General features: G+C 42.7%; 1 protein-coding gene across 1 annotated transcript in view; it reads left to right on the forward strand.

Moving 5' to 3' along the window:
• Positions 1-23118, forward strand: part of Adamts16 (ADAM metallopeptidase with thrombospondin type 1 motif 16) — a 121481-nt gene that overhangs the window by 59691 nt on the left and 38672 nt on the right. The window contains 7 exon segments of the mRNA XM_006987784.4: positions 1748-1901; positions 3903-3998; positions 16008-16156; positions 17512-17684; positions 19398-19528; positions 20952-21075; positions 21961-22205. Of these exon segments, the coding sequence (XP_006987846.3) occupies positions 1748-1901; positions 3903-3998; positions 16008-16156; positions 17512-17684; positions 19398-19528; positions 20952-21075; positions 21961-22205 (1072 nt within the window).

The following is a 23118-nucleotide window of genomic DNA, read 5'->3' on the forward strand; positions in this document are numbered from 1 at the left end:
ATGGCAGAGGCCAGAGATAGCATGAGGGTGTTTCAAAATCCTTCCCTGCTCCAATGACTGCAACATATAATGTAAAGAGCTTAATATTGTTTAACTCAGTCACAATCCATCATTTTCCAAGTGAGAAAGTGGGAGATCTCAGAAAACGTTATCTGCTAACACAGATGTCTCTGAGAGGTGGGTTTAGATAAATAAATGTTGCTCTGCTTACTAACTCTTATCTTTATAGTCTTTATGAAGTTGAAGGGATTTTCTTTTCCTCCTAGTTTTCCAGGAATGGGTGTCAGATTTTACTACATGTTTTTCTTGCATCTATTGATGCCATGTGATATCGACAAAGTGGATTATGCTGACTGACTTTCAATGTTTTTAAATTTTTAATTGTTATTTTATGTGTAAGGGTGTTTTGCCTGTGTGTATGTATATGTATCATATGAATGCCCAATACCCACAGAGGTCAAAAAGATGTTAGATTCCTTGGAACTGGAGTTATAGACAGTTGTGAGCCACTGGAAGAGAACCCAGATCCTGTGGAGAAGTAAACAGTACTCTTAAATACTGAGTTATCTCCCCAGCATGCCCTCCCAACTGACTTTTGAATGTCGAATTAGGATTGAGCCCACATGGCTGTGATATATGCTATATTTTTGAACCTAGGATTCAGCTTACTTTGCTGTGGTATATAATTTATTTTATGTATTTCTGAACTCCTCACTAATGTTTTGTTACAGACTTTTGCAACTATCTTGGTGACAGATTTTTGTCTATAGTTTACTCTAGTATCTTCCTCTGGACTTGGTTTTGGGTAGTGTCGACCTCACAGACTTGGTTTTGTCCCCATATTCTGAAGAGATTGGGGAGAGCCACTGTGCTTTACCCACAATGCTTGGTGGAATCCGCTGTAATCCCTTTGGGACTACACACAGCCTTTGATGCAGACTGATGAGCTACAAGGTGTGGGACCGGAAGTAACATTAAGAAGAGTACAGCCAAAGTTCTCCTGGTCAGGGATTCGGTCTGTGGTGATTATAGCATTTGGGTTTAGTAAGATGGTTAGAGAAATGTGGGCGCTTGGAGCTCATAGGAATGACTTGTTTGCTACTCTCAAGCATAAAACTATAAAACACTCGCTACAAATGCACAAATTACGCCAGGTGTTCTGGACTTGGACATTTACCCAGTAACCATGTTGAGTACAGACGATGTCTGCTGGAAATTCAGTCCTTGAAGAAGAAGCTGTAGATGTGGTGTAGGTACCCCTCAGCCAGGGCAGAAGTGGAGGGAGAGAAGAGGAGAAGGGAAGGAAAGAAAAGAAGAGAGGGATGGAGGAAAAGAAGGATGGAACAGAAAGGAAGGGGAGGGGAGGAAGTGAGTTGGTATATCTGAGATAGTTTGATTATGATTTGATTTTCACAGCAATTTCTATAGTCCAACTGTTTCTGGCAAAAAGTGTGTGTAAGTGTTTCTGTGGTAGAAACTCTCACATTAAACATCTGGTTCCAATTATTCAGTTTCATTTTCCTTGATGATAAGCTTGAGATAGCTAAGGAAGAGCAATTTGTCTTAGATAGGTAAAATATTTTATGAATAATTTCAGAAAAATGTGGCTTCTGTATTGAAATAGGATTAAGAAAGATACTGTGCTGAACTTGGAGGGAAAGAGAATAAGCTTCTCTAAACAAAATGTGTCATCAGTTTGCACGAGGAAGGATGTATGTATCTTGATAACTCCTCCTGTTTGCTTCAGCACTGCCCAAGCGATATGCCTTGCTGATCAGCCGAAGCCCGTGAAGGAGTACAAATACCCCGAGAAGCTGCCGGGACAGTTATACGATGCGAACACACAGTGCAAGTGGCAATTTGGGGAGAAAGCCAAGCTCTGCATGCTGGACTTCAGGAAGGCAAGTGGTTGCTGTCACATGCTCGCTACAGCATGATTCATAAAACCCTTTTATTTAGTGTAACTGACAGTGATGTATTCCACATTTATTGGGCACCTACCAAATGTCAAATCCTATATGCCGGGACTGGCCCCGATGTAACAGGGAACACATGCTTTGCTGGCAGAGCCGATGAGGGTAGATACTGTTGTGGGTATCGGCTTTCGTTTCAGAGCCGACTTGGCTTGTTAGGTCAGATCTTTCTTTCTGATTTATCATGTGGGAGCACAGTAATAACTTTTAGTTGGTTTAAGTTGGCAAATTAATACTCTGCATTGTATTAAGGAAACAGTGTTCCCCCACCCCCATCCCAACATGAGCACAGTCTACTGGAAGGCGACCGTACATCATGGGGCTTCTGACTGTTGAGTTTCCCAAGTAAAGTATTTATAGAGCAGTTCCTCACAAAAGGTGATGCCTCTGCCGCCCCAGGGATGTCTCCTCGGAGATTTCCCGCATAAATCCTTCACAGAGCACAGACACACACTCTGGCTAGACAGGGAGTGTCCAGATTTTAGGAATTTGCTCTACTTAAAACCACAAGGAAAGCTACTCATAAATCAAATGAAAGTAACTAGTTTTGAGGTTTCTTTTATTCTAGTTTATAATGAAATCAAGAATAAAATACACAAAAAATACGTGCAGGCTTCCAGAGAGCCCTCAGCACATCAGAAGTGTTAGTAATGCCCCTGCCTCTTTTCTATCTAGCACAATCATCTCCTGAACTCAGCTGGGGTTCTTCTAAAGGCCAGTTGCCCTTTTGTGGGAAATACCAAGAATTTTTCCCCCTACATTGCTCTTATATTTGTTAAAGAGATAAGCATATAAAACTAAAGTTTTTGTTTAAAGCTTTTACTTTCCAGACTGTGCTTCCAGCCTCTGTGCTGTTGACTTTGTGACTGTGCACCATGCCATCAATGGTATCCCAAAGCCATTCACAAAATATCAACAACACCAAGCTAACTGTGGGCTGTCTGTTTATTACTGATGAAATAGTTACATGGAGTGAAAGGAAATCACTTTAACTCCAGTTTGTTACAGAATATGCATTGCCCTTATCAGCATCCCAAGCAAGGTGTTTGCTTAAACAAGCCTCAGGCACTGGGACATCAGTTCCGAGCATATTTACTGTTCAACAAAACTCACCTTTGTTTGACGACATTGCTTACGTCTTGGACCTCCCTGGTGCCGTCTGTTTCAGCAATTCAATAGAGAGGGGCCTACAACCTCCCACAACGCCCCTTTGTGTCTCCATTTCTCCTCCTAATTTTACTTCTGCTAACTGCCGCTTTGTGTAGCCGGAAACTCTGGCAATAAGTGCATATATGGTGAGAATTCTGTATCCCCTTGACTCCTAAGTGGATGATGGATCAGTGAACAGGTAGATGGATGCATGGGATAGACAGACGCATGCAAGCATACACAGGTGAATAGATGAATTTATATGCCAACAATGTCTTGATCATTGTTAGTTCAAAAATCGGAGAGTAGGCACAGTGCTAAGGAACAACGGTGTCAGATATTCAGGAATCTGAGGTAGGAGATTCATTTGATCCTGGGGGTTCAGGGACAGCCTGAATAATGGAACAAGACTCTGACTCCAAATATAAAGGAATTAATAAAGAAAGAATAAAAATAAATTTTCCTATGTGAGGAAGTTAGTGGAAATCAAGTTGGAGAAGAATATATAAAATGTTATTTGGATTTTTTAAATTATATTTTTATGGGTTTCCTTAATGCCTAGATTAATCCTATGTTACCTTTTGGTTTAGAAAATGCAAATAGTAAAGTCGCATGGCTGGAATTTGGGGGAGTGGAGGTCAGGGTTCAGGTTTTCTGGCTTCTTCTGGACTTTTCCTCCCTGTGGCTGAGGGGGCATCCACTCTCCCACTTCTGACAGATTTGGGATTTTGTCACAGATGTGTAGTGCATCTGCAACACTAACGGCTTCTCCTCCTTTAGGATATCTGTAAGGCCTTGTGGTGCCATCGGATTGGAAGGAAATGTGAAACTAAGTTCATGCCAGCCGCAGAGGGCACCCAGTGTGGGCAGGACATGGTAAGGTGCTGCCCCCAGCAGCGTTCTCCACTCAGACCTCAATCCTGCAGCCCACACACCCCTCCTTCTCTTACACTGGCATCTGAAAACTACCATTTCTTATACGCATGTGCACACCTACACCCTCGCTGAAACACTGTAACTCTTCCATGTCGATATCTTTATTAGTCAGCTATATAGAATTAGTAGACTGAGCAGCCAGACAGTGGGTGACCACTGGATGGACTCCATGAAGGGAAAGACAAACACCCAATCCCCGACCAAGGAAGGGCCAGTTTCAGTTTGCTTTGGCCTCAAAGATATTGGTGAAAAACCAAAGCATACATTCAGATTGAAGCACTACAAGGAAGAAGGAGGTGAACTTCCTGAGGCTAACATCCCATATCCACTCAGCCTAGCAGAGTGTTAATCAGCTGTGTAGCTGAGTCCCTCATTGGAAGTGAAACTCACAACTGGCAGTTAAACAGTTCTAGTGATCCAAGCAGCTGCCACTCAATCGACTCACAGTAAAAGTCTCACAGAAAGCGTTCGTTTCTTGGATGAGCCCATGAATAAAAGGAAGCACTGGCTGTGGAACTTTCAATTGTCAAAGACCCTTGTGTAGTGTTTCCAGGTGTTCAAGTGCAGGTGACCACACATAAACATGACAGCGAGTACCAGCGATAATGGGACATAAAAGGACATAAGATGTGTGTCCTTTCTATGGCTACACTGAGTTGTCCTTCACACTAGACAGGGAGTTGCATCCCAGACACTCTGTGCTCTTTACAGCAAATACTGTCCTTTCTGGGTAATACAGCTGTTGTGTTCCTTCAATATAACGTGTATGTTCTTGCTACATTTTATTTAGCTTAAAAGTTCATTCATTTTCAATAGTATTTTAGGTTATTTTCCCCTGTATTTTTTTTTTAGTAAAACTGAAATTTATTATATGCCACAGTCGTCCTAGGGACCTCCATGCTATATATATAGCCTCTATGGTTCTATGGGTTGTGGTCTGATTGTTCTTTATTTTATATCTAGAATCCACCAATGAGTGAGTACATACCATAACTGTCTTTCTGGGTTTGGGTTACCTCACTCAGGATGATTTTTTCTAGTTCCATCCATTTGCCTGCAAATTTCATGCTTTCATTGTTTTTCTCTGCTGAGTAGTACTCCATTGTGTATATGTACCACATTTTTTTCATCCATTCTTCCGTTGATGGGCATCTAGGTTGTTTCCAGGTTCTGGCTATTACAAATAGTGCTGCTATGAACATAGCTGAGCATGTATCTTTATGGTATGAATCAGCATTCCTTGGGTATATGCCCAAGAGTGGGATGGCTGGGTCTTGAGGTAGTTCGATTCCTAATTTTCTGAGAAACCGCCATACTGATTTCCACAGTGGTTGTACAAGTTTACATTCCCACCAACAGTGGAGGAGTGTTCCCTTTGCTCCACATCCTCTCCAACATTGGTTGTCATTGGTGTTTTTGATCGTAGCCATTCTGACAGGTGTAAGGTGGTATCTCAGAGTCGTTTTGATTTGCATTTCTCTGATGATTAAGGATGTTGAGCATTTCTTTAAATGTCTTTCAGCCATTTGTAGTTCTTGTTTTGTGAATTCTCTGTTTAGCTCTTTAGCCCATTTTTTAATTGGACTGTTCAGTGCTTTGGTGTCTAGTTTCTTGAGTTCTTTATATATTGTGGAGATCAATCCTCTGTCAGATGTGGGGTTGGTGAAGATCTTTTCCCAATCTGTTGACTGTCTTTTTGTCTTATTGACTGTGTCTTTTGCCCTGCAAAAGATTCTCAGTTTCGAGAGGTCCCATTTATTAATGGTTGTGCTCAGGGTCTGTGCTGTTGGTGTTTTATTTAGGAAATGGTCTCCGGTGCCAATGCGTTCAAGAGTGCTTCCTATTTTCTTTTCTATTAAGTTTAGTGTAACTGGATTTATGTTTAGGTCTTTGATCCACTTGGACTTGAGTTTTGTGCATGGTGACAGATATGGATCTATTTGTAATCTTTTACATATTGACATCCAGTTATGCCAGCACCATTTGTTGAAGATACTTTCTTTGTTCCATTGTATAGTTTTGGCTCCTTTGTCAAAAACCAGGTGTTCATATGTGCATGGATTAATGTCAGGGTCTTCAATTTGATTCCATTGGTCCGTATGTCGGTTTTTATACCAGTACCAAGCTGTTTTTATTACTATAGCTCTATAGTAGAGTTTGAGGTCCGGGATGGTGATGCCTCCAAGGGTTGCTTTATCGTATAGGATTCTTTTAGCTATCCTGGGTCTTTTGTTTTTCCATATAAAGTTGAGTATTTTTCTTTCCAAGTCTGTGAAGAATTGTGTTGGGATTTTGATGGAGATTGCATTGAATCTGTAGATTGCTTTTGGTAAGATTGCCATTTTTACTATGTTAATCCTACCTATCCATGAGCATGGGAGATCCTTCCATTTTCTGATATCTTCTTCAATTTCTTTCTTTAGAGATTTAAAGTTCTTATCAAAAAGGTCTTTCACTTGTTTAGTTAGTGTTATCCCAAGGTATTTTATATTATTTGTGGCTATTGTAAAGGGTGATGTTTCTCTGACTTCTTTCTCAGCCCTTTTATCATTTGTGTATAGGAGGGCTACTGATTTTTTTGAGTTGATCTTGTATCCTGCCACTTTACTGAAGGAGTTTATCAGCTGTAGAAGTTCCCTGGTAGAGTTTTTGGGGTCACTTATGTATACTATCATATCATCTGAAAATAGTGAAAGTTTGACTTCTTCCTTGCCAATTTGTATCCCTTTGATCTCCTTTTGTTGTCTTATTGCTCTAGCTAGAACTTCTAGTACTATATTGAATAAATATGGGGAGAGTGGACAGCCTTGTCTTGTTCCTGAATTTAGTGGTATCGCTTTGAGTTTCTCTCCATTTAATTTGATGTTTGCTGTTGGCTTGCTATAAATTGCTTTTATTATGTTTAGAAATGTTCCTTGTATTCCTAATCTTTCTAAGACCTTTATCATGAAGGGGTGTTGTCAAAGGCTTTTTCAGCATCTAAGGAGATGATCATGTGGTTTTTTTCTTTCAGTTTGTTTATATGGTGTATTACATTGACTGATTTCCGTATGTTGAACCATCCTTGCATCCCTGGGATGAATCCTACTTGGTCGTGATGGATGATTGTTTTGATGTATTCTTGGATTCAGTTTGCCAATATTTTGTTGAGTATTTTTGCATCAATGTTCATGAGGGAGATTGGTCTGTAGTTCTCTTTCTTTGTTGCATCTTTGTGTGGTTTGGGTATCAGGGTAATTGTAGCCTCATAAAAAGAGTTTGGTAGTGTTCCTTCTGTTTCTATTGTGTGGAACACTTTGAAGAGGATTGGTATTAGTTCTTCTTTGAAAGTCTGGTAGAATTCTGCACTGAAACCATCTGGTCCTGGGCTTTTTTTGGTTGGGAGACTTTTGATGACTGTTTCTATTTCTTTAGGGTTATTGGTCTATTTAAATGGTTTATCTGGTCTTGATTTAATTTTGGTATGTGGTATTTATCCAGAAAATTGTCCATTTCTTCCTGGTTTTCCATTTTTGTGGAGTACAGGTTTTTGAAGTATGATCTGATGATTCTCTGGATTTCCTCATTGTCTGTTGTTATGTCTCCCTTTTCATTTCTGATTTTGTGAATTTGGGTGCTCTCTCTTTGCCTTTTGGTTAATTTGGCTAGTGGTTTGTCTATCTTGTTGATTTTTTCAAAGAACCAACTCTTTGTTTCATTGATTTTTTTGTATTGTTCTCTTGTTTTCTATTTCGTTGATTTCAGCCCTCAATCTGATTATTTCCTGGCGTCTATTTCTCCTGGGTGAGTTTGTTTCTTTTTGTTCTAGAGCTTTCAGTTGTGCTGTTAATTCATTGGTATGGGATTGCTCCATCTTCTTTATGTGTGCATTTAGAGCTATGAATTTTCCTCTTAGCACTGCTTTCATAGTGTCCCATAAGTTTGGGTATGTTGTACTTTCATTTTCATTGAATTCTAGGAACTCTTTAATTTCTGTCTTTATTTCTTCCTTGACCCATTGATGTTTCAGGTGGGCATTATTCAGTTTCCATGAGTTTGTGGGTTTTCTATAATTTTTGTTGTTATTGAGTTCTAACTTTAAGGCATGGTGGTCTGATAAGATACAGGAGGTTATTCCATTTTTTTTTGTATCTGTTGAGATTTGTTTTGTGTCCAAGCATGTGGTCAATTTTTGAGAAGGTTCCATGGGGTGCTGAGAAGAAGGTATATTCTTTTGTGTTAGGATGGAATATTCTGTAGATATCTATTAGGTCCATTTGAGTCATAACATCTGTTAGGTCCTTTATTTCTTTGTTAAGTTTCAGTCTGGTAGATCTATCTTTTGGTGAGAGTGGTGTGTTAAAATCTCCCACTACTAATGTGTGGGGTTTGATGTGCGTTTTAAACTTTAGTAGTGTTTCTTTTATGAATGTGGGTGCTTTTGTATTTGGAGCATAAATGTTTAGAATCGAGACTTCATCTTGGTGGATTTTTCCTGTGATGAATATGTAATGTCCATCCTGGTCTCTTTTGATTGATTTTAGTTTGAAGTCTATTTTATTAGATATTAGGATAGCTACACCAGCTTGTTTCTTAGGTCCATTTGCTTGGAAAACCTTTTCCCAGCCCTTTACTCGGAGGTAGTGTCTGTCTTTGGAGTTAAGGTGTGTTTCTTGTATGCAGCATATGGATGGGTCCTGTTTTCTTATCCATTCTGTTAGCCTGTGTATTTTTATAGGTGAGTTGAGACCATTGATATTGATGGATATTAATGACCAGTGATTGTTAATTCCTGTTATTTTTTTGGTTGTGTTGTGTTGCCCTTTTGTGGTGTATGTTGGTATAGGATTATCTATTGCTTGATTTTTCATGGATGTGTTTAACTTCTTTGGGTTGAATTTTCCCTTCTAGTGCTTTCTGTAGGGCTGGGTTTGTGGACAGGTATTGATTAAATCTGGTTTTATCCTGGAATATTTTGTTTACTCCGCCTATGGTGATTGAGAGTTTTGCTGGGTATAATAGTCTGGGTTGGCATCCGTGGTCTCTTAGTGTCTGCATGAGGTTTGTCCATGATCTTCTAGCTTTCATAGTCTCTATTGAGTAGTCTGGTGTTATTCTGATGGGTTTACCTTTATATGTTACTTGGTCTTTTTCCTTTGCGGCTCTTAATATTTTTTCTTTATTCTGTGTGTTTAGTGTTTTGATTATTATGTGGCGAGGGGACTTTTTTTTTGGATCCAGCCTATTCGGTGTTCTGTAAGCTTCTTGTATCTTCATAGGGATTTCTTTCTTTAGGTTAGGAAAGTTTTCTTCTATGATTTTGTTGAATATATTTTCTGTGCCTTTGAGTTGGTATTCTTCTCCTTCTTCTATCCCTATTATTCTTAGGTTTGGTCTTTTCATGGTGTCCCAAATTTCCTGGACGTTTTGTGTTAGGACTTTTTTGTCTTTATTGTTTTCTTTGACTGACGAATCTATTTTCTCTATTGTGTCTTCAGTGTCAGAGATTCTCTGTTCCATCTCTTGCAATCGGTTGGTTATGCTTGTTTCTGTAGTTCCTGTTCGTTTAGTCAGGATTTCTATTTCCAGCATTCCCTCAGCATGTGTTTTCTTTATTGTCTCAAATTCATTTTTCAGATCTTGGAATGTTTCTTTCATCTGTTTAATTGCTTTTTCTTGGCTTGATTTGATTTCTTCCCATTTTTTGTTCGTTTTTTCTTCCATTTCTTTAAGGGAGTTTTTTATTTCCTCTTTAATGGAGTTTTTCATTTCCTCTTTAAGGGAAGTTTTTATTTTCTCTTTAAGGGAGTTTTTTATTTCCTCTTTAAGGAAAGTTTTTATTTCCTCTTTAGGGTAGTTTTTCATTTCCTCTTTAAGGAAAGTTTGTATTTCCTCATTGAGGGAATGTTTTATTTCTTCTTTAAGGGCCTCTATCATCTTCTTAAAGTCATTTTTTGGGTTGATTTCTTCTGTTTCTTCTGTCATGGTATGTTTAGGTCTTGCAGGTGTAGTATCGCTAGGTTCTGATGTTGCCATATAGGTCTTTATGTTGTTGCCTGTATTTTTGCACTGGCGTCTACTCATCTCTTCCTCTGTGCGGTGCAGGTGGTGTCTGTGTCCGAGAGTGCCTCTCTTGTTCTAATTTTTAGTCTTGGTTTAGTAGGGGTTCTTGGTTAAATTGGTGCTATTGGGTTATTTCTTCAGGGGCAGCTGATTTTGATCGGTGAATTATATACTTATGATTCTGGTGATCTGGTTTGGTGTCTGGGTAGCGCCTTCTTCTGTGTTCCCAGGTCACGTTTTGTTCATTTGTCAACTCCTCAGCTGATCTTGTTTCTTCAGACTTTAAACTGTAGGCATCTGAATCCTCTCCCAGATGGGTTTCAGCTGAGCAGGGTAGTCTCACCAACACCTCCAAGTTGTTGGGTTTCACAGGATCAGCAGCTGGGCCCTGGGTTGTCCTCAGACGGAGTGTTCAGATTCGTTCTGGTTCTGACCCACGGAGATAGCTTCTTCCCCAGATGTTGGGGTTAGGGGTGTCCCTGTTCCAAGCTGCGTCTGCTTGTCTCCGTCCCTGGGCCTGTCTACCTCTGAGGTCCGCCGCCGGGCCTGTATGTCCCTGTCAACTGCCGCTGGGTCTGTCTGCCTCTGGGGGCCTCCACCGGGCCTGAATGTCTCTGCCGGCTGCAGCCGGGCCTGAATGTCCCTGTCGGCCGCTGCCGCCAGGACTGATTGTCCCTGTCGGCCGCTGCCGCCGGGCCTGTTTACCTCAGCGGGCCACCGCTGGGCCCGTCTACCTCTGTGGGCTGCCGCTGGGCCTGAATGTCTCTGCCGGCTGCCGCCGGGTCTGAATTTCCCTGTCGGCTGCCGCCGCTGGGCACGTCTACCTCAGCGGGCTGCTACTGGGCCCGTCTACCTCCGCAGGCCGCCGCCGCAGGCCTACCTGCATCTGCTTGTCTCTGCCGCCGGGCCTGTCTACCTCTGTGGGCCGCCGCTGGGCCTTAATGTCTCTGCCGGCTGCAGCCGGGCCTGAATGTCCCTGTCGGCTGCCACCGCTGGGCCCGTCTACCTCAGCGGGCCGCTGCCACAGGCCTACCTGCGTCTGCTTGTCTCTGCCACCGTGTCTGTCTCTTTCCCCTGTATTTTAAATACTGCCTTTTCCCCACTTCGTGTTTGGAAGAATTAGAGCCAGTTCAGCTGAAGTGGTTTCTTGAGAGTTAGAGAGCCGAAGCACAGGCTGGATCAACAGTGCTGTGCCCAAGATCCCACTGTGCCTTGTCCTGGTGACGTTTCTGTTACTGTTACAAAAGACCCTGACCAAAAGCAGCTCAGCTCATATTTCCAGGTTAGAGTCTATCAGAGCATGAGAGTCAATGCAACAGTACCCGAAAGCAGCTCGTCACATCAGGTCCACGGTCAAGGGCAGAGAGATGGTTACATGCATTTCTGATACTCAGCTCGCTTTCTCTGCTCTTATGGAATGTAGGGCCCAAAGTCAGGGACTGACATCTCCCACAGACATGGCCACAAGCTGACGTGATACAGACCATCTCCCACAGACATGGCCACAGGCAGACATGGTACAGACCATCTCCAACAGATATGGCCACAAGCTGACGTGGTACAGACCATCTCCCACAGACATGGCCACAGGCAGACATGGTACAGACCATCTCCCACAGATATGGCCACAAGCTGACGTGGTACAGACCATCTCCCACAGACATGGCCACAGGCAGACATGGTACAGACCATCTCCCACAGATATGGCCACAAGCTGACGTGGTACAGACCATCTCCCACAGACAGACATGGCCACAGGCAGACATGGTACAGACCATTTCCCACAGTCATGGCCACAGGCAGACATGGTACAGACCATCTCCCATAGACAGACATGGCCACAGGCTGACATGGTACAGACCATCTCCCACAGACATGGCCACAAGCTGACGTGGTACAGACCATCTCCCACAGACATGGCCACAGGCTGACATGGTACAGACCATCTCCCACAGACATGGCCACAAGCTGACGTGGTACAAACCATCTCCCACAGACATGGCCACAGGCTGACATGGTACAGACCATCTCCCACAGATATGGCCACAAGCTGACGTGGTACAGACCATCTCCCACAGACATGGCCACAGGCTGACATGGTACAGACCATCTCCCACAGACATGGCCACAGGCAGACATGGTACAGACCATCTCCCACAGACAGACATGGCCACAAGCTGACGTGGTATAGACCATCTCCCACAGATATGGCCACAGGCTGACATGGTACATTGGAACTCTTCTCAGATGATTGTAGATTGTGTCAAATAGCAAAGATGGGGTGTCCTCCCTTCTTGCATTCCCGCAGGAGCCTGGCGCCACCTCTGAAGCTTTTCGAGTGCTGACTTCAAGAACATCATGCACCTTTATCCGTGCATATTTGAAATTTTCCATTTAAAAATTTGTTTTAATTAAAAAGGAGATAGAAAGCTTTTCCAATGTCACCACCCATTTTCAATATGTAGACTCAGCCAGGACATATGCAGGAGTGCTGTGATCCACAGCAAGATGGCCTGCAGGCACCAGGAAATGCTGTGCTTCTCCCATGCAGCGAGCTCCTTGCTTGGGAGACAGGCCTGGGCCTTTGCTCACCTGCCTTGCTCAGGAGCTCCAATCTCCTGTTTTCATACTAAGACAGGCCTGCCTGAGAATATCCTCAAGTTGGTCAACCTGCAGATTCTGGCTTTTGCATTTGCTACTCCCTGTGTGGAAAGGCTTCAACCAGCTGGTTTTAAAACTGAATAAAATCAGCAGCAAACACACCTGACCTCTTCCTCCTCCTACCAGGGGCCCATCCATGGGTACCACACCTTGGCCTGGCTTCTCCCCATCTTGTCTTTCACCTGGGATGGGGGGTGTCTGAGAGTGGGAGTCCTGTTCATTCCCAGCTCCAGGAACCTCAGTGAGCAGAGGTATCTCTTAGAACTTTGTTTTGTCATGTGGAATGAAAGCAGATGATGAATCAAGAGAAAGATTTTCTTTGTATGGAGAGAAAAATAAAGAACTACACGGAGGAGATTTTTGAAATTATTTGCTTTTTATATATTTTTGATTAAAATATAATTTCATCACTTTTCCCTTTCACTTTCCTGCCCCCAGCTTCTCACAATACTTTTTTCCAACTCCTTCCATGTTCCTCTCACTTTCAAATTGATAGCCTCTTCTCCCTAATTAGTATTGCTTTTACATATATATTTATATACATAATACAATTTATATAACATAAATATATAGAATGCATGTATATGTGCACAAATATATAAATACAACCTGCTGAGCCTGTTTTGATTGTGTGTGTACATTTTGTTTCAAGGCCAACCATTCTGTACTGGATGACAAATTAGGGGCCTCATCCCTGGGAGAGTCTAACTCTCCTTCTCCTGGCCGTAGTTCCCTGCCTAGTGGTTGGGCCCTGTGAGATTGTCTCCTTTCCACGTTTTCATGTGTATTGATTATGTTATTGGTCAAATATTGTTTCTGCAGCCATTTCTACAAGACAGTGTTTCACAGCAGGCTTCTTGGCATTCTGTCTCTTACCTTCTTTCTGCTCCCTCTTTTGAGAAGTCCCCTGAGCCCTAAATGCAAGAGCTGTGATATAGATATGTCCACTGAGATGCAGCCCATAATTGATTGATCTCTGCATTGTGCCCATTCCTGGCTTTCTGTGATGTCTCCATTTACTGTAGAGAGGCTTCTTGGATGAGGGGAGATAGCTCTACCTATCCATAGGCGTGAAGAGAAGATAGAGAATGCAGTTAGGAACTGAGCTGCTCTAACGGAGAGGCGGGTAGGTTCTCTCTCAAGAGAGAACCTCATAAGCACTAGGGAGTTGTCTAGGTTTCTGGTACCACATATCTTTTCTTCCTGTTGAAAGGGGCATAGGTCCAGTGAGACTGCTGCTGGTTACCACCACGTATGAGTGGCATCTACTGCACCTTTACTAATATCTCACCATGTTGAGCACTGTTGTGGTGTCACAGCTGGGGGCCATGTGGTCACTGTTGTGGTGTCACAGCTGGGTGCCATGCTGGTCAATGTTGTGATGTCACAGCTGGGTGCCATGTTGGTCAATGCTGTTGTGGTGTCACAGCTGGGTGCCATGTGGTCAATGTTATGGTGTCACAGCTGGGTGCCATGTGGTCAATGTCATGGTGTCACAGCTGGGTGCCATGCTGGTCAATGTTATGGTGTCGCAGCTGGGTGCCATGTGGTCAATGTTATGGTGTCACAGCTGGGTGCCATGATGGTCACTGCTGTGGTGTCAGAACCAGGTACGACCGTCAGTTTTCCTCCCTTAGCATCTGGCATAGGATTTTCTGACACCGTGGAATCTAGACAGAAGAGAGACTTCCGAGTCAGATCCAGCTTAACGTATCAAAGTCCCGTATCCTAAGTATGTAGTGTCTTCAGCAACAGGGTCTCATCTTCAACATCTGAGAATCAGCTATTGGCAGCTGCCACATTTTGTGTTGTTTTGAGAGTCACTTGGACTACCCTGGCCAACCATTCTAGAGGGGATTTCTAGTGCCTGGTACTGGGGGTTCTGTTAGTCTATGACAATGTGGAGAGCATTGTCAACCTTGGTGGCATAACTTCCCTTAAGCTACACACACACACACACACACACACACACACACACACACACACACACACATGTATATATTATGAATGTGTGTATATGTACATATATATGCATATGTATTGTGTGTGATTTAGGTCAATATAAAATAACAAGATTCCTTGAGGCTTTATCAGACAACCCTGGTGTTATTTGCCCATCTTCCCCTCTTCTCCTTCTGAATTAGCCCCCTTTGAGTCCCTGTCCCCATTTTTCCATTTCCTGCTCCATATTATGTGTATCCTGATATTTCTTAAACATTGATTGAAACCATTTGCGTGTATCAACAACAGTCAGAGGTCAGTAGTTGATTTGATGTGTTTTACCCATGCACCAGAAATAGGTGATCGAAATGGTGTCATTTTCCTTTTTCAGAAGACACATTGCTTTCTCTCAGTGCCAAGCTATTGGCTTTTATCCTAGAGATGGCTGTGTGACGTGCACCTAGTGCTCATGAACCAGGATCTTTTTTTTTTTTAATGCAGACAGAAAAAGATAAGGCATTTGTCTTCCCTCTTCTTAATAGATACCCTGAATCACAAATCACTGTGCTCCGTGAGGTTAAGGTCATACTAATACTACAGGAAGTTTCAGAGCACAGGATCAAAAAGTAGCAGTGTGTGTGTGTGTGTGTGTGTGTGTGTGTGTGTGTGTGTGTGTGTGTGATGGAGGTGAAGATGCCATATGGAGTCCAGTGGGAATTGAGATCAGTGAGCCATTCTTTTACAAAGGGGGAGCTGATAGCATCCATCCCTAGTCCTCATGGGAAGAGATGGGATTCCTGAGCAATTGCCTCATCTCTGCAGAAAGCTAAGTGACATCTAACCTGCCCTAAATGAACAAGTTGGCTTCCCCGAGCCCAGGTGTTTTATAGTAAAATCCAGGTGCTGACCAGAAATGACAAGGTGCTGAGTCCCAGGTCTCCTGCAGCTGTTCTACCTGAGACTCTCTTCACAATGCAAGAAGGGAAAAGAAGGTTTGTTTTTAGAAGTCAGGGGTCATGACTTCGGAGATGAGTGATCATGTCAATTTTTCACTTCTGTCTGCATTGACACTGCAGAGCTCAGGCTTCTGCCGTGACTGACCCCTGCATCCTCCCTTTACAGGGATTCACTGGGTGATGCTCTTTTTGGAAAGATAAATGAAGAAACACTAAATGTGACTTGAGTGTAGAGGTGCCAATGTTTGCATATTTTACAAGACACCCTCCCCTTGATAATACAAGAGAAATGAATTCAACTATGCGGGACTCACGTAAATTATTTTAAATTTATGTTTAAAATATTTAGTGGTGTCGTGGAGGACAGTGTGTGAAGTATGGTGATGAAGGCCCCAAGCCTACCCATGGCCATTGGTCAGATTGGTCCCCCTGGTCCCCCTGCTCCCGGACCTGTGGGGGAGGAGTATCTCACAGAGACCGTCTCTGTACCAATCCCAGGTATGTACATGACCTGCTTCCTCCCCTCCGAATGAGCCTTCCCACAGCATCCAAGTTTGTTAATACCAGCACTATAACTTACACAATCTTTCAGAGAACACTGAGAGGGGAATTCCACTCCATTCTATAGCGGTAATTAATGAAGCAGTTCCACGTAGTTTATCTGGTAATTAAAAGAGGTTTATTTCAGGGGTAACTCACAACCAATAAGGGGTCGATTACAGGATCTGGGAGAGATGAGGTACAGTCCAGCATAGTTCTCTGGAGAACTCTAACTTGGTCTGTAATCCAGGCTCCAGGACCATGAGGAACTAAGAGAGCAAACATGTACACATTTCGGGTCTTAAGGGGTCTCCTCTCGGCCACGCCCCAGGGGCAGGTCATAGGCAGGTGTGGCAGTTACCTGCTGCCACACTACGGGCAGTGTTTCAAGGTCAAAGCTGGAACAACTACTCACTACACCATTCCCTAAACAATTTTCTCTCTTTTATGTGGTTTATGATGCTTACCACTTCCTGACTCCCAGTAAAATATAACAGAGCCAGCAGAGTCAGGGCAGAACTGAGTTTTAACTACATGACTTGAAATTAAGATGCTATCTAACTGGCTACTTTATTTAAAGAAAAAGGAAATAGAGTATGGACCAAAAACTCCAATAAGAATAATTCTTTCATGAAAGAAAAAAAAAACATTGCTTTTTCATCACATATTTTCACTTTTACAACAAGCAGAATAACTACAAGGACTAGATGGGGAGAGACAGTCACCTAGCCAGGGACATAAAGGGCTCTCTGGCTTGTTTCAGAAATAAGTCATGTTACTCCGTTGCTCTTATCTGTAAAGCATGAGGCCCCAAAGTTGCCAAAATCACTCCACTGTTCTCTTGAGTGTGCCCACCCAGGCTCATGGAGACTCTCCAGAAACCAGCAGGCTCATGGGCTGTCCAGTGATTCTTTGACTTGGTCCACAGGCCTAATGTCCTGGCCTTGTCACAAGGAAACTGGCAGTAGGAAGAAGATGATGTTGACTTTCTGCCTCGGTATCTCACTCTGACTGAGGCATCCTGGAAAGCCAACCTCATTCTCAGCAGCAAAGCTACCCACCTATAGGGTGTGAAGAGCAGCATCTCACTTTCTGCCTCCTCCAGAGGATGCTGGAGGACAAGGAACAAGTCCACAACAAGCCTGAATCTCGAACTCCACCTTGTCCTCCAGCATCAGGACCATAACACGCAGGATGGATTCAGGATGCTTCCCTTCACTGCCCACCCTAAGCAGTTGATATTATCAGCTATGTCACCCCAGTAAACATAGCGTCCAGGGGGAGCTGATCTCTGGCTACGATGTGCATTCCAGACCATCTCATGGAGGGAAGTTCTGCCAGGGCTCCACACGCACGCTGAAGCTTTGCAACAGTCAGAAATGCCCCCTGGACAGTGTAGACTTCCGTGCTGCCCAGTGTGCCGAGTACAACAGCAAGCATTTCCGAGGGTGGCTGTACAAGTGGAAGCCTTACACCCAAGTGGAAGGTAAGTTTCCAGTCCCACTCTGTAGGGCGCCCCATGTTTCATTACCTGTGTTTAATACATCATATGTTAGCACTGCCATGTTCAAACAAACAGATACTGTAGACCTGGGAGCCCATCGTAACGTTCTTTTCTTAGGGGATTGGTTTGATCTGGCCTACCCCACTGCCATTGCATATTACCTGCACTTGACCCATGGCCAGAAGTCCACAGGCCAAATACATCAAATGAGTAGTTATTAAAAATCCATAATGACTATTTAATGCTGATGTTACCACAAAAACACCATCCACGACATACTTAAATATTAAAAGCTGAAAGAAAATTATAGTATGCTTTATAGAAAATGAATAATTTTTTAAGTATACTAAAGCAATAAAATCTTACTCTATAACTACACAATAAGAAATTTATTCCTGGAGTGAATTAGATTCCCAGTGACCAGTGGGAGAGATGTGAGCAAGGTGTTATGCTATAGTAGCTAAAATTATAAAAATGTTGGTAGTTCAAGAGGCATGGTTCGAGGTTATTTAAAGAACATGTAATTATCTCACTACTTGAAACTGAGAATTCTGTCCAGGCAAGTGGCAGATGTCCAGGGGAAGTACAAGAGCAGAGATGTTCCATGTGGCTATGTATCCAGCATTTCAGTAGTGGATTTTGAAATTACTCAGACCTGTGTAGGGAGTTGCAAGCAGTCTCCCAAAAGCAGATTTAGTTTGGATCTTATGTATAAACTGTAAAACTAGATAAACAACATGATAAACAACAGCCAGAAGAAACACAGTCTATGGGAGTTGAGGGAAATGGGACTGACCTGTGACAGGGTGAAATGTGTGTGCTACCTCTGACTATGATAGTCTGTGAAAATAATCATATTAAGCACATGCAAATTTTATTTGTAAAATCCTTAGGTAATTCTCACATCTTAACAAACAGCACAATATCTGTGAGTGAGTCTTAGACCTGAGAAAATTCCCAAGGCAGTGAGGCTTCCAGAGTCAGCTGTCCTGATTTTATCCAGATGAAAGAGAGAAGGTCCCTATGAAAGCTTCAGTTAGACATATGATCTGCAGAGCCTTGAAGCCTGAGGGATTTCAGATCCCTGGGGTCCTACCAGCATTCCTACAGAACACATCATACCCTGGAGTTCCCGTTTAACCCTTCTTCTATCAGTTTAAAGACAAAGCTTAATGTTTATTGCATCTTAATTATAAGCATCTTGCTCAGTGTTACCAAACACTCCTGATCATCTTACAATCCTGTAACATCATCTTTGTATCATGAATGTTGTAGTCCAGTCAACACATGCTTATTGAGTGCCTACTGTGTGCCAACAACTACATAAAGGAACCGTTAGGCAAGGGACACTAGAAAAAATAACAGTGAAGCATTAATAAATAATAATAATAAATATGAAGGATTTTACCCAAGATAAACATTGAAATTTCTTTGCCACAACCAGAATGGTGGCATATACCTTTATTTCTGTTCTTGGGAGGCAGAGGCAGATAGATCTACGTGAGTCCAAGGCTAGTCGGGGGTGCATGGTGAGGCTCTGTCTTTAAAAAAAAAAAGTCTTTGAAATGTGTTATTGTGTGGTACTTACTTTATGGGGGGAGACAACCAAAGAAAAATCTATCTAAACCTCAGAGCAAAAGTAACCGAGCTTAAGTATCTTTCTCATTTGTGTTTGTGTGTGTATTTCTTTTTAAGATCAGGACTTATGCAAACTCTACTGTATCGCAGAAGGATTTGATTTCTTCTTTTCTTTGTCAAATAAAGTGAAAGATGGGACTCCATGCTCGGAGGATAGCCGTAATGTTTGTATAGATGGGATATGTGAGGTAATAATGATTGCTTATTCATTCAACAAATGTCTCCAGACAGTCTGCTTTGTGCCAGGCATCCTGTAAGGGCTAGAAAGACCAGACATATGAGAGGAGCCCTTTCCCTCCAAGTCCCAGCCCAGGGGGAGAAAGCCAGAAGAGCTCATGTTGATGGCACTGCTTTGTGATTGAGGTGTGTACAGAGCATGAGCAGAGGGGAGAGCTGATTCTTAGATGTGGGTCTGGAGCATTTGTGGGTACCTAGGAGGAGGGAGCATCCACACCTGAGCTCTATCTGGAATGGTGCATTGGAGCAAAAGGTTACTGAGAGCAGAGCACAGTGGCTTTGGAAAGCCAATGGGATACCCAAAAGGCAGTGGGGATCTCAAGGTTCTGAGAGCATGAACTAGAACTCACAAAGGGTGACCACTGCCATGTAGATTAGAAACTGGGTTTGGGGTTGGCAGATCTACAAGGGGTAGAGTTTCTAGGCAGAGTTATGAGCAGTCGGGTGGGGGTCACTTTTCAACTATCATTATGATCTCCACATGATGGACTGTCTAGACCTCAGCTGCAACAGGGCAAGAGGAAGCAAATGAATCCAAAACCCAAAAGTCTGGGAAACTAACCCAAAAACCTAGGAGAAATTTGGGAAACCTGAATTAGCTTGGTGGCATAACTTTCCCTGTTCTCATGTATAACTGTTGGTGGACTTTCTTCCTCCCATTTCATGTAGAGATTTGCGGTAGAAATATCAATGTATACTCTATAGAGCACAGCCTCAAGCCCCTGTGGGGACCCACATACATGATAGACTTGACACAGTTGATCTAAGCTCACACACAACAGCATTACAAAATATGTCTGGCCCTGAGCATTCCCAGCATGGAACTAAGACCATGACTGGTTTATTTCTGAATGGATTTTATTCTTAGACATTCATTGATAGGAAATATGAAATCAGTAAGCATCACAGAAAAAACTGACAAGCTCTTTAATTTTGCAGCCTTGCACAAATCCAGCTTCTATAAGTCACTGATGGGGAGAATTTCCATGCAGTGTCAATCACTTTCAGTTATAAACCCACTTCAGTAGAGCCTTGTGTGAACACACTGATAGTCATCTTACCAAGTCAGTATTGCTCTGAAATTCACTCCAACACAGTCTAGAGCTTTAACTTAAAGCTCAAGTGCTACAACTGGGGATGGATACTACAGAAGACAGAGAGCATATTACAAGAAAAAAGGTGCCGGGGGAGGGGGGGGGAGGAGCAGCCATGCTGTGCACATACTTGGTATCCAGCACCTATATGTTAACTATTCTGTGTTGGAAACATGTTCGGCTGGAGTGGGAGGAAGAGTTTGTCACGAGGTTGGTGATTTTGTTGCTTGTATTGTCCTTTTTTTTTCATGAATGATTTGTGACCTTGTGGGGCCTCTAGAAAGTTGGCTGTGACAATGTCCTTGGGTCAGATGCTGCCGAGGACTCCTGTGGGGTCTGCAAGGGGAATAACTCAGACTGCACGATGCACAGGGGACTCTACAGTAAACATCACCGTACTAACCGTGAGTAACTCTGGGTCATGCGTTTCCTAGCAAGGGGGCGGGTGGGTGGTCAGAGCTTCTGTTGGGAGATGCTAAGGAAGAGGAAACAGGGAGTGATTCCAGGTCCTCCATTTACCTTTCCTTCCGGAGCAGTGGTTCTCAACCTATGGGTTGCAGCCTCTTTGGGGATCATATCAGACCTTCAGAAACACAGATATTTACATTACAATTGATAACAGTAGCAAAGTTATAGATATGAAGTAGCAACAAAAATAATTTTATGATTGGGAATCACCACAACTTGAAGAATTGTATTAAAGGGTCACAGCATTCAGAAGGTTTGAGAAACACTGGTGTAGCCAAAGGTTTTCCTGTGTCCTACAGCCACTCGGTCCCAAGTAAATACACAGAGGCTTATATCCATTACAAACTGTTTGGCCTATGGCTCAGGCTTCTCATTAACCAGCTCTTACAACTTAATTCAACCCATTTCTATTAATCTATGTTTTGCCACATGGCTCTGTGTTACCTGTGGTCCATTACATCTTGCTCCCCCAGCAGCACTCAGCGTCTCCTCTGACTCTGCCTTCTTCTCTTTGTCTCTCTGCTTGGACTCCCCACCTGGCTCTATTCTGCCTTGTGATAGGCCATAGCAGCTTCTTTATTAACAAATGGTAGCCACACACATTCACAGCACACAGAAAGACCATCCCACACCACACTTGTCTGGAGCTTCTGGTTTTATCTGGAAGTGGGTGCTAGGTTCTTTGAATTAAAATGACCCTTAGGAAGATTACAAGACCTGTCCTCCACCTGATGAAAAAGGACACCCAGAACTAGCAGCAGCTCTAAACACCCCATTGTGGAGAAACTAGGTTCAACTAAATGCTGCATTCCTCTATCCAGAATACTACCAAGTAGTAACCATTCCTTCTGGAGCTCGGAGTATTCACATCTATGAAACAAACATATCTACCTCCTACATTTCTGTGCGCAATTCTCTCAAGAGATATTACCTGAATGGACACTGGAGTGTGGATTGGCCCGGACGATACAAGTTTTCAGGTACCACCTTCAACTACAGACGGTCCTACAAGGAGCCTGAGAGCTTAACCTCCACTGGACCAACCAACGAAACACTGATTGTGGAGGTAGAGACCAGCTTTTGGTTCTGGGGCTGGATTTGGTGGCCTGGAGCTTTTGTGAGCTTATTATTGTGCCCCTAATTGCAAGTATGTGTAGGAACTGTAGCTACCAGAAACAGGAGCAATCCATCCAATGGTCTCAAGGGGGCAGTAGACTTACTGTTATTGTCTTCCCTTGCTTGGTGTATGAGTGTGTACATGTACTCACCTGTGTTAACTTCTCTGGGTCTTTATCAGGAGACTTTATGGATGATAGCTGCTTTATTTTAATTCATGTTTTATTTAGCTCACAGACTTACAGGTTTTGTTATAATATGGCTGGATGTGTGTGTGTTCTTATGCTTTGTATTCACTCCCTCATTACCCTCTCTTGTCCCTTTTCCCCTCATGCTGTTCTTCATCCATATGGTGCCCTTCTGATTTAAGGTCATGGTTGGATAGAGAAAGGTGATATATAAATAGAGATAGATGATAGATAGATAGATAGATAGATAGATAGATAGATAGATAGATGAATGTTATAGATAGATGATAGAAGATAGTTGATAGATAATTAGATAGATGATTAGATAGATAGATAGATAGATAGATAGATAGATAGATAGATAGATAGATGGATGGATGGATGGATGGATGGATGGATGGATGGATGGATGGATGGATGGATAGATAGATAGATAGATAGATAGATAGATAGATAGATAGATAGATAGATAGATAGATAGATAGATAGATAGATGATAGATAGATAATCAATGATAAATAGATGATAGATAGAAAGGTGGGTATTAGGCAGAAATCACATATGAAGATGATATTTTGTCTTTCTTCCTATTCCTGTGTCTTGATTCTCCTCTTTCTCATTTTATGTTTATTCTGTCAGTCCATCATCCTTCTACTTTCATGTCATATATGTGTG

Source organism: Peromyscus maniculatus, chromosome 15, assembly GCF_049852395.1.
Source record: "Peromyscus maniculatus bairdii isolate BWxNUB_F1_BW_parent chromosome 15, HU_Pman_BW_mat_3.1, whole genome shotgun sequence".
Taxonomy (NCBI): domain Eukaryota; kingdom Metazoa; phylum Chordata; class Mammalia; order Rodentia; family Cricetidae; genus Peromyscus; species Peromyscus maniculatus.